The 10,149-nt window shown below is 45.0% G+C and overlaps 1 protein-coding gene across 1 annotated transcript; it reads right to left on the bottom strand.

Annotated features, from left to right (window-relative positions):
- Window positions 1–5,144: 5,144 nt before the first annotated feature.
- HSBP1L1 (heat shock factor binding protein 1 like 1) lies at window positions 5,145–9,324 on the bottom strand. Its single transcript, XM_027118841.1, has 3 exons — window positions 7,393–9,324; window positions 6,418–6,484; window positions 5,145–5,412 (listed from the first exon to the last, which is right to left on the bottom strand). The coding sequence occupies exons 1-3, from the start codon at window positions 7,441–7,443 to the stop codon at window positions 5,303–5,305; spliced, it is 228 nt and encodes a 75-aa protein (XP_026974642.1). The 5' UTR covers window positions 7,444–9,324; the 3' UTR covers window positions 5,145–5,302.
- Between the last annotated feature and the right edge of the window lie 825 nt (window positions 9,325–10,149).

The raw sequence follows: 10,149 nt of genomic DNA, 5'->3' as shown, positions 1-10,149 counted from the left end.
CTCTGAGGAAATTATTTTCAAGCTGCGATCAGATATATAAAGTGCTAACTAGGCGCGCGCGCGCGCGCGCGCGCGTGTGTGTGTGTGTGTGTGCACGCGCGCGTGTGTAACGCCATTCCAGGAGGGGACCTCAGGAGCCAGTGGTGGGAGGGAGCGGGGCTCGTCTTGCGGGGAGAGTGTAGTGGGATGCGGGGCGGGCGGGGCGGGCGGGGTGGGTGGGGTGGGGGGGGAGGGGGGTGCTGGCAGCTTCGGAGGCTTTGCTTGGGGAAGGAGGTGTAAGGTGGTGGAATTTCAGTTCTGAAAAGATCTTTCTTGCCCAAGCTTGGAGCGGCTGAAGGGAGATTTGGGGGGAGTTAAAAATCTATGGTAATAGATTGGGCAATTGTAAAAAAGGAAGTGAAATGTGAGAATTTAAAACTTAAGACAACTGCACCCAGAACTTCTGCCTTATAGATTCATCCCTTTATTATTAAGCTTTATGTTTTCATAAGTTTCATAACAGATACACGAATGCAGGATTTGATATTGAAGTAACTGCATTTTACTTAAGTAAAATGCTTTCTACTAAAATGTTGTGTTAGTCCAATTTAGATTAGAATAAGAGTATTTAAATACATGTAAATCCATCTGTTACTTTCCCTCTTTTCCCTATGAAAACATTCTCGTTTCTTTTAAATATATGTAACAGGGTGCTGGAAAAAAGCAATTCTTTATAAAAACATTAGGAAGATATAGAAACAGGTATGATATTATGAAATGCCAAATAATCTCTTTAAAGCTAGATGTCTGTGGTTTGAGTGAATAATTGAGATGTCAGTCAGATGAGCCAATAAAAGGGGATCAGCCTGGGACTTTCTTTAGAAAGAAGTTAGCATATTTTGGACAATATCAATGTTTTTATTTTAGTTAATAACTAATAGAAGCTTTCTTTTCTACTTATTTAATTTCTTAAAAATCCTGGACTTTAAATTGTGTTCTATATTATTGATGAAGCCTCAAATCTGTTTAGTTTACTTTAATTCAAGTATTTGCCCCAGTTTCTACTAAAATTATAATTATGGCTAAGATGCTTTGAGATTTTTCACATAATCAAATGGAAATATCGTGATTTTAAACCACCAAGAATATTGAATTTAAATGATGCTATTTTAAAACTTTGGGTTTGAACTTTGGGTTTGCATCACTGTCGGGGGTGTGAAATGACCCTTCCTCTCTTTTCTTAGGTGCATTCTGCTCAATGTGCTTGGCCTGTGGTCATACTTCTGGCCCTAGTGAAATGTGCAGAGAATTCGTGGATAACAGTGCTCATTAAAGCATTATTTATAATAGCAAGGAAGTGAGAAATAACCTCAAAGTCCAAGGAATAGTTAAGGGGATGGTTAAATTATTTCAACCACATAATAGAATATTAGTAACCATAAAAAGTGGGTATGAAACTTTCACCTGGGAAAAGTGTTTATGATATGAGAGCAGGATATTAGATTATAAACAATATGATCAGCTATATAAAAGTCCCTGCATAGAAAAAAGTATTGACAGTGGTTAATTCTAAATTGTAGAATTATGAGTGATTTTGACTTTTGTTTAAAGAGTATGATTTATTTTATATGCAGGAATAATGTTATTCTTTACAATGAGAGCCTTTTTAGGTGATCATAGCTCTATTCGTACTTCGGCTCGGAGACAGGTGAATTGAACAATTGTTTGAAAGCATCTCTAACTGACAAATTAAACTTAGGTGCAATCTTTGTGCATCTCCTTGGTAACTACCTCTATGGGGGCTGGAGCGGGTGAGGGTGTCCCAGGAAGCAATCATGGAGCTCCTGCATCACCTGTTTCTTTGGCTGTCCTTTCATTGGTTTCCTTTGATTTGGAGAACATACTGTTAGAATTTGCTTGGACTGGGCAGATTAAACCAAGTCTTCCCCAAAACTGTGTGACTGGAATTATTGAATTGGAATGCAGTTATTAAAAAAGCAACTTCTGGGATTTCCCTGGCAGTCCAGTGGTTAAGACTCTGCACTTCCAATACAGGGGGTGTGGGTTCGATCCCTGGTTGGGGAACTAAGATCCCACATGCTGCAGTGGACAAAAAAAAAAAAAAAAAAAAAAAGCAACTTCTATCAGAAAACTTCTTGTGGTATTTTAAAGAAGGATCTATATAGAACTTAATTCTGGAAAAAAAATTGACCTAATGTAACTCGTGCTTTTCCTCCATGATTTACAAATGTTAGGTGTGCATTGAAAAGTGTTCTGCCATTTTACAACCATCTTTGTTAAGTGGTTAATCACCTTCTTAATTACATTCTTATTGCGTTGCCTTTGTTCTTTTAATGCTTTATTTTACTAAAGTGAATTCTTAAATACTAAAAATAAGAACTCGTGTTATGTAGATTATTACTCAAAAAGTACAGTTTTCACTCTTTCACATTTTCAAATGACTGGTCTACTGTCCTCAAGTCTGTAAGAAAAAAGTGGAAAGAAGTAACGATTGATTTTATATATCAATTAATGTACAGTTACGTAAACTGGAATCCAAAGCTATCAATAAAATTAGCTTACTTTCCCGTAATTACTAGAACAGTTTTGTACAGGAAAAATTCGGAATATAGAAAACCCTAAATGTTAAATGATGTTCATTTTAGTCAGATGGAGTCTGTGTGGATTCACAGCTTAAGGGGTGTGTTCTTCAAGTGACAAAGCATCACTTTGCATCAACAGTGTGGAGAGGTTCTCCTCAGACAACAGCGTGCCTGCTTCCTCGCAGCAGGAAAGGTGTTCAGATGTCGGGGTGGCGGGCCAAATCCGCTGGCATACGGAACAGTAGCTCCTACCATCTGGGGGTCATGGACTCCCCTCCCCACAGCAGGAGCACAGCAAGTTTAGGGGGTTTGCCGAATCCCCTGAAATCCACAGCACTGTGCTAGGAATCCTTGACCCAGCAAAACCAACAAGCACAGATTTAGACTCACTCAGGTCCTTCTTTTAATTTAAAAGGCATTATCAGCTTTTAAACACGCTTTTAGATATCCGACCTTCTCTCATGCTGCTTTAAATAATGGCTGTACGTGCATCAAAAAAGTGAACTTTTGGGGCTTCCCTGGTGGCGCAGTGGTTGAGAGTCCGCCTGCCGATGCAGGGGACACGGGTTCGTGCTCCGGTCCGGGAAGACCCCACATGCCGCGGAGCGGCTGGGCCCGTGAGCCGTGGCTGCTGAGCCTGCGCATCCGGAGCCTGTGCTCCGCAACGGGAGAGGCCGCAACAGTGAGAGGCCCGCGTACCGCAAAAAAAAAAAAAAGTGAAGTTTTGATACCTACTCATCCATTTAATTTAATGCCTAATATATGGTGGGTTTTGACCAAATTTAAAACAGCCAGCTGGAGTCTGGGTGATGACAGGAAGGAACTAAGTTACTGGCCGCCATCCCCTTCCTGGCAGCGTGCCCAGAGCTGGGCTTGGTGCCCTGCAGAACCTGGTCCTCAGCACCCAGAAGGTGGAGGGAGGAGAAGGCTCCAGGGCAGGTGGACCCGTCTGACGCAACCTCCCTGGGTAGAGCTAAGTATTCATCCTGCAGACAGAACTGGAGCGCCCTCCCCGAGGTCTGCAGCTCGTGTGTGCAGGACACAGATTCCAATTACCCTTTCTACCAGAACAGCGGATGTAGAAATTGATAAATAAGTCACTGACAGGTGAACTCACTCTGATTCAGCAGGATGAGCACGGATGGTCTGCCAGCTGACTTGGGATAACAATTGACAGAGAAATAGGAAAGCAAGGAAAACAACAGCATCTAACTGTTCAACTAAAATTAGAATGTGCTCGTAGAATCAGAATATTATGTCAGTGAAACATGCTTGAGTATCTTCACAAAAGACAAAAGGTTTGTGTCTCCAGGTATGTCACACAGATACATATTCAGTCCAAGACCCGAAGCCAAGCATTTATCTGCATCTTCAAGATGAAGTGCAGAAAAAAACCCCAAAACACTAATTCGAAAAGATACGTGCACCCCAATGTTCATTGCAGCATTATTTACAATTGCCAAGATAACGGAAGCAACCCAAGTGTCCATCAACAGATGATGGATAAAGAAGATGTGGTGTGTATATACAATGGAATACTTCTCAGCCATAATAAAAGAATGAAATTTGCCATTTGCAGCAACATGGATGGACTTGGAGGGCATCATGCTAAGTGAAATAAGTCAGACAGAGAAAGCCAAATACTGTATGATTTCACTTATATGTAGGAAATCTAAAAAATACAACAAACTAGTGAATATAACAGAAAAGAAGCAGACTCACAGGGCTTCCCTGGTGGCGCAGTGGTTGAGAGTCCGCCTGCCGATGCAGGGGACACGGGTTCGTGCCTCGGTCCGGGAAGATCCCACATGCCGTGGAGCGGCTGGGCCCGTGAGCCATGGCCGCTGAGCCTGCGCGTCTGGAGCCTGTGCTCCGCAACGGGAGAGGCCACAACAGTGAGAGGCCCGCGTACCACAAAAAAAAAAAAAAAAAAAAAAAGAAGCAGACTCACAGATATAGAGAACAAATTAGTGGTTACCATTGGGGAGAGGGAAGGGGGAGAGGCAACTAGGGGTAGGGGATTAAGAGGTACAAACCATTATGTATAAAATAAGCTACAAGGATACATTGTACAACATGGGTAATACAGCCAATATTCTCTAATAACTATAAATGGAGTATAACATTTAAAAATTGTGAATCACTACATTGTACACCTATAACTTATACACTATTGTACGTCAACTACAATAAAACCTTCAATTAAAAAATAAAACTAAGACTAAAAATTAAAAATAAAATAGTAAAAGAAAAAAGATGAAATGCAAAATTCCACTGGAAAAGAAATATTTGCATTCTGGGGGGCGGGGTGGGCTCCTCAGGAACCACTCATGAAATGGGGTGAGAACCTAATGCACATGTGTCTTCTTTAAATCCTTCCATGAACGTCTCAAACAGAAGCCACTAGTTGTCATCCCCAAGCACTCATTCATCATGACTTGTGTTTTGATTGAAAACTAATTTGAGGGATGAGGGTGAAAAGTACTTTAACAAAATCCAATTTTTAAATAATAGTTTTCCTTTAAAATGTGCACTTTTTAAGGAACAATGACAAAGAGTGTCTCTGTTCTATTTAGAAAAGAGCATTTGTGAATTTTTTTTATTATTCCTGAAGGTTTTTCATGTAGTGCAGAAGCAGTAGTTCCCTTAGTGAACAAATATGGGCTTAAATGTTTCAAGATGAAAGCAGAAGATATGTAAACGGTGAACACCTGAGTGCCTTAATAAGGCCTCGCCATTTGCTCTTGAGCAGAACTTTCAATCCCAGCTTGCACCATCAAGTCGTTCACATTCTTCTGCAAGTCTTCAATGCGGCCTCCCATTTCTTCCAGTACGAGGTTAAGGAGAACAGCACATGGAATACGGGCACCTACCCAGGTCCCTCAAAGCCTCCACGTAAACTGCATCACCAGGGCTGATAAAAATGCCCTGTGGTGCATCTAAAATGAGGGAATCAAAGGCAGCGGATGTGTACTAACACCTTAAGTCAGTGCACATTAATCACATCCCTGAGGGTCTGTACGTGCCTTTAATCTTTGCACGCTGAGCCCGGTTCTGAAACCTTGGCTCCCTTTCCGTGGACATGGATTCGGGGATATGAGGTTGTCTGGTATGTTTAACTATGTTTTAACCAAACTCTAATCAGTATGTAAATACAATGAAAATTAACTGTGTTTAAAACAAACTTTCCTACTGTTTATAATTTTATCCTGTTTCAGAATCTCTTTTTCCCTGTGGGAGCCCATCTACAGGATCTCTCTGCAAACAATTTGTACACATTTTAAGGCAGGAGTTTAATTGTGTGAAGTGAGTTCACTTGGGCAAGTCTTAGAGCAAGTGTCCCTTTTTCTGGATTTTCTTAAACCGGAAACAAACATTCCACCTAACTCTGTTTGAATCCATGGCTTACCAAATGGCGAGCTGCTGAAGTTACAAAACAAAACAAGGCAAGGAGAGCCAGATAGCGTACCCTGCGCTGGAGACCTAACCAGTACCTGTGCAGAGTTGACTGTTTGGGGGAGTATAAATGCTATTTAGCAGACTAACCAGATTTCTTTAGGGCTTGCTGGGAGGCCCCACTGGGTAGTATGTATTGTTCGTGTGTCCTTGTGTTTTATCCTTGCCTCATGAAATGCCCTGTATTGCTGGTCAAGCAGGAAGTAATTACCTGTGAGCGGTAATTAATACATCAGGATGCCATGTAAAGGCACAGACGTAAACACCAGGAAGTCTTAGGTCAACAATTATCCACTAAAGAGAAAACAACAAGAGAGTCCACAACAGTTCAATAGTCCAAAAGCAACCGCAGTGTTTGTTATGAGACAGAAAAGGATATTTCTCAGGTTTAACGTTGCAGTCAGAGCTTGAAAGTGTTCTTGAAGTTCCTGAAATAGATTTTCTGCCTGAAAAATGAACCACAAGTGAATATATATTTCCTTGTGATGTAGAGCATTCTAAGCACCATGGAAGAGAACCATCTATATATTCCATTAGTTGATTCCCGACAAGGTGTTAAGGCCTTCCCACTCAAAGGGTAGGGAAGGTCTGGTCAACCAACAGCACTGAACAGTGCTAGCCAATGCGTAACTCCCTACATGAGCAGGCCCGACCTTTACCTCACACCACTCACAACAAGTAACTCAAAATGATTGTACACTTCAATATAAGCGATAACCCATCAGACATCTAGAAGATAACGTAGGAGAAAGTCTTATTAACCTTGGGCTCCTCAAGGACTTCTTGAGAAGGCCTGAGACAGTCACTAGACGCACCCACCGTGGGCCTCTTGCCTCGCCCACACTTGTGGGGATTTATTAGCTGGGATTGGGGTTGCAGAAATTGTTTACCAGGCCGTACGGATATGTCATCTATGGTGACTGACAGCAGGCGGTATTGTAAGTCGCCCTACAGTTTACAGATTTAAATCTCATACCATTTACAACACAGTTCACTCCTGGCACCCGTCTATTATCTCCATTTTAGAGCCCAGGATATGGAGGCGGATCTCCACCTGGAGCCTGCGTTTACGTATGCAGAAGGCCCTCTGTCAGGAGCTCTTCCCCTCAATCATGTCAGGAAAACGTGGATTCGAGTGTGCACAGCTAACCAATTCTTTTTAACGAGGCAAACTGATCAGTCCTGACCACTGGTTGTCTCCTCTCGGCGCTGCGGCTCCTTCAGCGAACGGGAAGCAGGACCGCTGGCCTCCCGGCGCTGGGCGGGGTGGGAGGGGGGGGGGGGGAGGGGAGGGAGGGGAGGGGGGGGTGTCCAGCCCGGGAGCGAAGCTTGGCGCGCGCGGGGTCCGACTTACCGCGTCCCGCAGCGCGCGCCCGCTGGGGGCTTCGGGGCCCCGCGCGGCCATGGGGGTGTCCCCCGGGTCCGGGGTGCGGGGTGTCCAGGTGGGTCGGCTGGTCCCGGGGCCGGTGGCTCTGTCGGCTCCGCTCCGCCGCCCGCGGCTCCCGCGGCGATGGCCGTGGATCCACCCGCGCGGCCCGGGCTGTGCGCCCGAACTGGGCCGAGCAGCCTGGCACGGAGGTGAGGCCGTAGCGGGGCGCAGGTGGCCGTCCGGGCGGGGCGGGACCTCGCCGGACCAGCCGATCCCGGCTACGCTGTTGGCTTCGTTTTCATTGCGTCAGAGCCCAGAGTGAGCACGACCTTTCCATTATCATTGTGGCAAAGAGCACACAAGCTCCAAGTTGCCGTTCTGGCTGTTTTCAGGGCGCAGTGCGGTGGCGTTAGGTACGTTCACACTGTTGTGCAAACCACCGCCCGCCCCCCCCCCCGCGACTTCCTAGCCTTCCCACACCAATCTCTGCATCCAGGAGACACCGGCTCCCCAGCCTCCCCAGCCTCCAGCGCTCGACCTTCCCGTGTCCCGTCGTGTTTTTGCAAGGCTGTCACCCGTCTAACGGGGGATCCTGGAGGCAGGGGTGGGGATGGAATGTGGCTGCAGTCACCACACAGCCCAAGTTCGCACTGCGGTCCTGGGACCTGTGACCATCCATCCAGGAGGCTCGGCCATCTCTCCGGACCCCTGCCATGTCTGCTGTCAACTTTAAGATTAAGAATATTTATGCTCTGGGACTCCCCTGACGGTCCAGTGGTTAGGACTCCAAGCTCTCACTGCCAAAGGCCCAGGTTCAGTCCCCAGGTGGGGGAATTCAGATCCCACAAGCAACACGCTGCATGGTTAAAGAATAGTTATGTTCTGTGACCAACTCCAACAGGCTGCCAACACTCGCATCTCTGCTCTGATTTTATCGAAGATCTGGAAGGAAGGCCTCACTGTGACTTTCCCTCCCTCAGATGCCCTTTAGGCCTGTCTGGATTGTGGCTCATGGGGCATTTTATGGGTGATGTCCCAGGACCCTGTTCTTAGCAAGTACCTGCTTTGTTTACATGTCTGTACCCCTCTGTGGGGCAGGGCTGTGTCTGTCTGGGTCCTACCAACATCCCAGGAGCCCAGCCAAGTGACTACATGGGGACACCTGGTTGCTGAATGTGTGTGAAACACAGCCTTGCATGCAGAGAAACCCAACATCCTTAGTCATCATGAGAATGCAAATCAAAACCACCACAAGATCCACTTCACATGCACTGTGATGGCTAAAATCAAAAGAGACAATAACAAGTGTGGACGAGGGTGTGGCAAAGTCGGAACGTCACATGCTGGTGGGAATGTAAAGTCGTGCAGCTAGTCTAGCAGGTCCATAAAAACTTAAACATAGAGTTACCATAGAATCTCAGTTCTACCTGTAGGTATGTACCCAAGGGAAATGACAGCATATGTCCACACAAAAACATGTACACAAATGTCTATAGCAGCATTATTAACACTAGTCAAAAGGTAGAAACAACCCAAATGTCCATCAACAGACGAATGGATAAACAAAATGTGGTCCCTCCCCTCGATGGAATATAATTCAGGCATAAGAAGGAATGAAGCCCTGACACATGACACAACATGGATGAACCTTGGGAACATGATGCTCAGTGAGAGAAGCCAATCACAAGAGGACACGTGGTTGGATTCCACTCATGTGACGTGTCCAGATTGGCAAATCCATGGAGACAGGAAGTTGAGGGGGAAGGGGAGAGACTGCCATAGTTAAGGGGTTTCTTCTTGGGGGCAAAAATATTCTAAGATCAAATCGTGGGGGGACTTCCTTGATGGTCCAGTGGGTAAGACTGTGCTTCCACTGCAGGAGGCCCAGGTTCGATCCCTGGTTGGGGAACTAGATCCCGCATGCTACAACTAAGAAGTCCGCATGCCACAACTAAAGATCCCGTGTGCCACAATTAAGACCTGGCTCAGCCAAAATAAATAAATAAATAAATATTTAAGGACAAATCGTGGCGACGGTTGCACAACCCTGTGAATATATTAAAAATCATTGAATTGGGGCTTCCCTGGTGGCGCAGTGATTGAGAGTCCGCCTGCCGATGCAGGGGACACGGGTTCGTGCCCCGGTCCGGGAAGATCCCACATGCCGCGGAGCTGCTGGGCCCGTGAGCCGTGGCCGCTGAGCCTGCGCGTCTGGAGCCTGTGCTCCGCAACGGGAGAGGCCACAACGGTGAGAGGCCCGCGTACCGCAAAAAAAAAAAAAAAAAAAAATCATTGAATTGTATACTTTAAATGGGTGGATTGTATCGCATATATATGTGAATTACATCTCAATAGGGTTGTTAAAGTTGTAACTTTTTTATTGAAGTATAGTTGAAGTATACAATATCGCGTTAGTTTTCAGGTGTACAGCAAAAGGCTTCAGATATCTACCTCTATCTCTATCCTAGATCTAGATCTATATTCAGATTCTTTTCCATTATAGGTTATTCAAGATACTGAATATAGTTCCCTGCGTTATACAGTGAATCCTTGTTGCTTATCTGTTTTATGTATTGTCGTGTGTATCTGTTAATCCCGTACTCCTAATTTATCCCTCCTTCCCTTTCCCCTTTGGTAACCATAATTTTGTATTATATGTCTGTGAGTCTGTTTCTGTTTTGTATACACATTCATTTGTATTATTTTTTAGATTCCACATATAAGTGATGGCATATAATATTT

Source organism: Aethalodelphis obliquidens, unplaced genomic scaffold (assembly GCF_003676395.1).
Source record: "Aethalodelphis obliquidens isolate GAN/ISIS:26980383/991018 unplaced genomic scaffold, ASM367639v1 scaffold19, whole genome shotgun sequence".
NCBI classification, from domain to species: Eukaryota; Metazoa; Chordata; class Mammalia; order Artiodactyla; family Delphinidae; genus Aethalodelphis; species Aethalodelphis obliquidens.
This window is presented reverse-complemented; position numbering and strand designations above follow the sequence as displayed.

Bases quoted from the DNA above. Each gene is read 5' to 3' on its own strand.
- HSBP1L1 (XM_027118841.1), bottom strand. From the start codon at position 7,443: ATGGCCGCGCGGGGCCCCGAAGCCCCCAGCGGGCGCGCGCTGCGGGAC. The intron at 6,485-7,392 runs GTAAGTCGGACC...TTCATTTTTCAG, and splicing joins GGCGCGCGCTGCGGGACGCG to GCAGAAAATCTATTTCAGGA. The intron at 5,413-6,417 runs ATATCCTTTTCT...TTAACCTCGTAC, and splicing joins TGCAACGTTAAACCTGAGAA to TGGAAGAAATGGGAGGCCGC.